Source organism: Pristiophorus japonicus, unplaced genomic scaffold (genome assembly GCF_044704955.1).
Source record: "Pristiophorus japonicus isolate sPriJap1 unplaced genomic scaffold, sPriJap1.hap1 HAP1_SCAFFOLD_229, whole genome shotgun sequence".
Classification (NCBI taxonomy): domain Eukaryota; kingdom Metazoa; phylum Chordata; class Chondrichthyes; family Pristiophoridae; genus Pristiophorus; species Pristiophorus japonicus.
The window spans coordinates 942,917-949,946 of NW_027252005.1; the positions used below are offsets into that span (position 1 = coordinate 942,917).

General features: G+C 58.1%; 1 protein-coding gene across 1 annotated transcript in view; it reads left to right on the forward strand.

The window, feature by feature from the left end:
• Window positions 1-3,638, forward strand: part of LOC139245663 (ETS domain-containing transcription factor ERF-like) — a 33,585-nt gene extending 29,947 nt beyond the window's left edge. The window contains exon 5 of the mRNA XM_070871241.1: window positions 3,004-3,638. Coding sequence (XP_070727342.1) covers window positions 3,004-3,638 — 635 coding nt within the window. The remainder of the gene's footprint in view (window positions 1-3,003) is intronic.
• Window positions 3,639-7,030: the final 3,392 nt, after the last annotated feature.

A 7,030-nucleotide genomic window follows, 5' to 3' on the forward strand; every position in this document is an offset into this window, starting at 1 on the left:
GGGGGGGGATAGAGAGACACGGGGGGGGGGATAGAGAGACACGGGGGGGGATAGAGAGACACGGGGGGGGGATAGAGAGAGACGGGGGGGGGATAGAGAGACACGGCGGGGGGATAGAGAGAGACACGGGGGGGGGGGATAGAGAGACACGGGGGGGGGATAGAGAGACACGGGGGGGGATAGAGAGACACGGGGGGGGGATAGAGAGACACGGGGGGGGGATAGAGAGACACGGGGGGGGATAGAGAGACACGGGGGGGGATAGAGAGACACGGGGGGGGGATAGAGAGACACGGGGGGGGGATAGAGAGACACGGGGGGGGGATAGAGAGACACGGGGGGGGATAGAGAGACACGGGGGAGGATAGAGAGACACGGGGGGGGATAGAGAGACACGGGGGGGGGATAGAGAGACACGGGGGGGGGATAGAGAGACACGGGGGGGATAGAGAGACACGGGGGGGGATAGAGAGACACGGGGGGGGGATAGAGAGACACGGGGGGGATAGAGAGACACGGGGGGGGGATAGAGAGACACGGGGGGGGATAGAGAGACACGGGGGGGGGATAGAGAGACACGGGGGGGATAGAGAGACACGGGGGGGGATAGAGAGACACGGGGGGGATAGAGAGACACGGGGGGGGATAGAGAGACATGGGGGGGGGATAGAGAGACACGGGGGGGTGAGATAGAGAGACACGGGGGGGGGATAGAGAGACACGGGGGGGGATAGAGAGACACGGGGGGGGGATAGAGAGACACGGGGGGGGGATAGAGAGACACGGGGGGGGGATAGAGAGACATGGGGGGGATAGAGAGACACGGGGGGGGGATAGAGAGACACGGGGGGGGGATAGAGAGACACGGGGGGGGGGGATAGAGAGACACGGGGGGGGGATAGAGAGACACGGGGGGGGATAGAGAGACACGGGGGGGGATAGAGAGACACGGGGGGGGGATAGAGAGACACGGGGGGAGGATAGAGAGACACGGGGGGGGGGGGATAGAGAGACCCGGGGGGGGGGGGGGGATAGAGAGACCCGGGGGGGGGATAGAGAGACACGGGGGGGGATAGAGAGACACGGGGGGGGGATAGAGAGACACGGGGGGGGATAGAGAGACACGGGGGGGGGGGGATAGAGAGACCCGGGGGGGGGGGGGATAGAGAGACACGGGGGGGGATAGAGAGACACGGGGGGGGGGATAGAGAGACACGGGGGGGGGGATAGAGAGACACGGGGGGGGGATAGAGAGACCCGGGGGGGGGATAGAGAGACCCGGGGGGGGGGGATAGAGAGACACGGGGGGGATAGAGAGACACGGGGGGGGGGGATAGAGAGACACGGGGGGGGGGGGATAGAGAGACCCGGGGGGGGGGGGGATAGAGAGACACGGGGGGGGATAGAGAGACACGGGGGGGGGGGATAGAGAGACACGGGGGGGGATAGAGAGACACGGGGGGGGGATAGAGAGACACGGGGGGGGGATAGAGAGACACGGGGGGGGATAGAGAGACACGGGGGGGGATAGAGAGACACGGGGGGGGGGGATAGAGAGACACGGGGGGGGATAGAGGACACGGGGGGGGATAGAGAGACACGGGGGGGGGATAGAGAGACACGGGGGTGGGGATAGAGAGACACGGGGGGGGGATAGAGAGACACGGGGGGGGATAGAGAGACACGGGGGGGGGGGATAGAGAGACACGGGGGTGGGGATAGAGAGACACGGGGGGGATAGAGAGACACGGGGTGGGGATAGAGAGACACGGGGGGGGATAGAGAGACACGGGGGGGGATAGAGAGACACGGGGGGGGGGATAGAGAGACACGGGGGGGGGATAGAGAGACACGGGGGGGGGATAGAGAGACACGGGGGGGATAGAGAGACACGGGGGGGGGGATAGAGAGACACGGGGGGGATAGAGAGACACGGGGGGGGGGGATAGAGAGACACGGGGGGGGGATAGAGAGACACGGGGGGGGATAGAGAGACACGGGGGGGGATAGAGAGACACGGGGGGGGGATAGAGAGACACGGGGGGGATAGAGAGACACGGGCGGGGGGATAGAGAGACACGGGGGGGGGGATAGAGAGACACGGGGGGGATAGAGAGACACGGGGGGGGGATAGAGAGACACGGGGGGGGATAGAGAGACACGGCGGGGGGATAGAGAGACACGGGGGGGATAGAGAGACACGGGGGGAGGATAGAGAGACACGGGGGGGATAGAGAGACACGGGGGGGGATAGAGAGACACGGGGGGGGGATAGAGAGACACGGGGGGGGATAGAGAGACACGGGGGGGGATAGAGAGACACGGGGGGGATAGAGAGACACGGGGGGGGGATAGAGAGACACGGGGGGGGATAGAGAGACAGGGGGGGGGGATAGAGAGACACGGGGGGGGGATAGAGAGACACGGGGGGGGATAGAGAGGACACGGGGGGGGATAGAGAGACACGGGGGGGGATAGAGAGACATGGGGGGGGATAGAGGGACACGGGGGGGGGATAGAGAGACACGGGGGGGGGGATAGAGAGACACGGGGGGGGATAGAGAGACACGGGGGGGGATAGAGAGACACGGGGGGGGATAGAGAGACACGGGGGGAGGATAGAGAGACATGGGGGGAGGATAGAGAGACACGGGGGGAGGGATAGAGAGACACGGGGGGGATAGAGAGACACGGGGGGGGATAGAGAGACACGGGGGGGAGGATAGAGAGACACGGGGGGGGGAATAGAGAGACACGGGGGGGGATAGAGAGACACGGGGGGGGAATAGAGAGAACGGGGGAGGGGATGAGAGACCCGGGGGGGGGATAGAGAGACCCGGGGGGGGGATAGAGAGACATGGGGGGGGGGGGATCGAGAGACCCGGGGGAGGTGGGGGGATAGAGACATGGGGGGGTGGGGGAATGGGCAATAGACTGTGTAACTGTGCAATCCTCACCAGGCCCATGCTTTCCCTGCTCAGGCTGTGACTCCTTCCTTTGCAGGGACCCCCTACTATTCCAAGCCCCCCGCCATGGTGGGCTCCTACGGACGGAACAGCCATTTCTCCGACTACCCCTGGCCCCTGCCCTCCTATCCGCCGCCCGCCTTCAACCTGCCGGGCTCCAAGCTCTCGGCCCTGTACCCGCCCCACTACTACCCGGGCTCACTGGGGGCCGGCCTGGCCCACCTGCCCGCCCAGATCTCCCTGCTGCCCCCGCCAGCCCCGGCCGAGGGGGGTGAGAGGCCCGGGGCCCCCTACCCCCGCCTGTGCCTCAGCCAGAAGGGCTTCCCCTCCTACCCTGTCATCCAGGCCCTGCGGGCCGACCTGGCCCCCTCGGCCTCGCCCCAGACCCCCGTCCCCTCGCCGGGGAAGGAGCGGGCCGGCCCGGCCACAGCCTCAGCGGGGGCTGCCTGGGTCAAGGCCGAGACTGACTCCGAGCTGGAGGTCACCGACCTGAGCGACTGCAGCTCCGAAGGCGAGCCGCAGGGGCCCCCCGAGACCCCCGGCCGGCGGGGGTGGCGACACTCGGCCCGCGGCCCCCTCCCCTCGCCCTCCCAGCGGCCCGAGGAAGGTCCTGCCCTGCCGCCCAGGGCCGGGGCCAAGCCAACGGAGGGCGGGCTGGGGTTCAGGAGCTGATTCGCGCACCCCCCCCCCCCCCCTCTCCACACACCCCTCACACCCCTCCCCCAACTCCATCCGGACCACCGAGACCTCCAGCTGGAACAAGAGGGACGCAGAATCGAGCAGAGGGCCAGCACCCAGCAACAACCATTGGTCAACACAGCCGGCTTCTGTCTACAATCGCATTCACCACCCACTGCAACTGGGCCCCCTGGGACCTTCGCCCTGCGGTTCGACGGCAGGGCGCGTCTCCGCCGCTTTCTCGACCCGCTCCGACCCCCCGCTGCGTCGCCTCCTACCGAGCTGGGCCTGTCGACGTGACTCGGAACCCCCCCCTCCTCCCCCCACCCACTGTTCCTGCTCTCGGTGTCTGCGTGTGGTGTCGCTACGTTTCAAACCCTCCCTCCCCTCCCCTCCCCGCTCGGCCGGCTTCTCACCCTCGGGCAACCCCTGGGTAAGCTGGGAGCTCGGGGTAGTGGGTGTGAGTGTGTGTGTGTCGAGGATTATCTCGGGATCTCCCCATGTAACACAGCCTGCACTGAGGGGGCTGTTTCCTGCATCTCTGAGCGTTTCTCTCTCTCTGTGGGTTTATATACACTCTTCCCATCCTCTCTGTCCCTCTCTCCCTCTGACTCTCTCTCTCCCTCTCTCTCTCTCTCTTTTTCTCCCTCTCTCCTCAACCTCCTTCTGTCTCTGGTTCATAGTTATTTTCTTTCTTTCCATGTATATTTCTCTCTTTCTCTTTGTCCGCTTGTATTTTTCTCATCTCTCTGTTTGTCTCTCTCTCTCTCTGTGTCTCTGTGTCTCTCTCTCTCTCTCTCTGTCGCTCTCTCTCTATCCCTGTGACTCTCTCTCTTTCTGTCTCTCTGTTTCTCTCTCTGTCTCTGTCTCTCTCTGTTTGTCTCTCTCTCTCTCTCCCTGTGACTCTCTCTCTCTCTCTCTGTGGGTTTATATACACTCTTCCCATCCTCTCCCTCTGACTCTCTCTCTCCCTCTCTCTTTTTCTCCCTCTCTCCTCAACCTCCTTCTGTCTCTGGTTCATGGTTATTTTCTTTCTTTCCATGTATATTTCTCTCTTTCTCTTTGTCCGCTTGTATTTTTCTCATCTCTCTGTTTGTCTCTCTCTCTCTCTGTGTCTCTGTGTCTCTCTCTCTCTCTCTCTGTCGCTCTCTCTCTATCCCTGTGACTCTCTCTCTTTCTGTCTCTCTGTTTCTCTCTGTCTCTGTCTCTCTCTGTTTCTCTCTCTCTCTCTCTGACTCTCTCTCTCTCTCCCTGTGACTCTCTCTCTCTCTCTCTCTCTGTCGCTCTCTCTCGATCTCTGTGACTCTCTCTCTCTCTCGCTGTCGCTCTCTCTCTATCCCTGTGACTCTCTCTCTCTCTGTCTCTCTGTTTCTCTCTCTCTCTCTCTCTTTGTTTCTCTCTCTCTCTCTCTCTGTCTCTCTCTCTCCCTGTGACTCTCTCTCTCTCTGTCTCTCTCTCTCTCTCTCTCTGTATCCCTGTGACTCTCTCTCTCTCTGTCTCTCTGTTTCTCTCTCTCTCTCTCTCTTTGTTTCTCTCTCTCTCTCTCTCTGTCGCTCTCTATCCCTGTGACTCTCTCTCTCTCTGTCTCTCTCTCTCTCTCTGACTCTCTCTCTCTCTCGCTGACTCTCGCTCTCTCTCTCTCCCTCTGTTCCCCTGCCTCTCTCTCTCTGTCTCGGGTTCCCTGTCTATCTATCTAAGCACAGGTCACTGACTGTTGGGTGGTGGGACCAGATCGTGAATTGAGTGGCTATCAGACTCTGTCCCACCTGCGCTCAGAACAGGAATGACTGGAAACACAAACATGTGTGAGAATCTCGAACAGGACGTTAAACAGTAATCCTATCCGTGTAAAATAAAAACGTCAAAAAAGTGAAACAGGGAGGTTTTGTTAATCAATAATTCGGTTAGAAAATTCTACAGCTCGCACAGCACAATTGAACCTCTTCAGATTTCATTAATATACAAACAATTTCTCATCGTTGTCTTTTATAATTTAGTATATTTCAAATGAACACAGTGCTGACAATTGCTGCGATGTTCCCAATTCCCAATTCTCCCATTCCCAGCCCGGAAGAGATGGGATTTAGCCTCCACGGTTTATTACCAGGTATCGTTCAACTGGCTGCCCCCAGCATCCCGACAGACTCGAAACTTTATTTATTTGAACACCGCCCCGAAGAAAACGATGTGTTTCTGCTTCCTAAAGTAATGGAAACAAAATCTTGTACATATTGAAACAAATCTAACTTTGAAAACGATGTGGGTTTGGGTGGGGGCGGGGGAGGAGATGAAAGTGGTTCAGAAAGAAATGTTATTTATTTATTTTTTAGATTATAAATATTTTGTGCAGGATTGATATTCTCTGGTTTTAAAGGTCTCTGTATATGATCCTCCTGTCTCTGTGTAACTGGTGTTTCTGATTGTAATTTGCAACCACGTGTTCATTGTGCATTTGACTTGTCACTGTGGAGAGGTGCTTAAAATATTCCCATACTTTATCATTACTTTTATTTTATCCTCTTAAAAGAGGCTTTGATAAAAATCTTTATTGAATTTGACTGTCTCAAGCAATAAAATCAAACCCACGGGCTTAATCCTGGTTCTGGATTCTCTGCTCTCCTATCCTTTCACAGTCCACGTTCACTAGTAACGTTCGCACCACACACATGCCAGGCAATGAGTATCTCCGACAGGCAAGAGTCTAACCACCGCCCCTCCGCATTCAACGGCATTACCGTCACCGAATCCTCTGCCAACTTAGCCAGGTTAGCTGATGATACAAAGATGGGTAGGAAGGCAAATTGTGAGGAGGACACAGAAATCTACAGAGGGACAAAGACAGACTAAGTGAGTAGGCAAACATTTGGCAGATGGAGTATAATCTGGGAAAGCGTGAGGTTATCCATTTTGGCAGTAATAATAGAAAAGCAAATTATAATTGAAATGGAGAAAAATAGCAAAATGCTGCAGTACAGCGGGACCTGGGGGTCCTTGTGCATGAAACACAAAAGGTTAGTATGCAGGTACAGCAAGTGATCAGGGAGGCCAATGGAATGTTGGCTTTTATTGCAAGGGGGATGGAGTATAAAAGCAGGGAAGTCTTGCTCCAGTTATACAGGGTATTGGTGAGGCCACACCCGGAGTACTGCGTGCAGTTTTGGTTTCCATATTTACGAAAGGATATACTTGCTTTGGAGGCAGTTCAGAGAAGGTTCACTCGGTTGATTCCGGGGATGAGGGGGTTGACTTATGAGGAAAGGTTGAGGAGGTTGGGCCTCTACTCATTGTTCAGAAGAATGAGAGGTGATCTTATCGAGATGTATAAGATTATGAGGGGCTTGACAAGGTGGATGCAGAGAGGATGTTTCCACTGATGGGGGAAACTA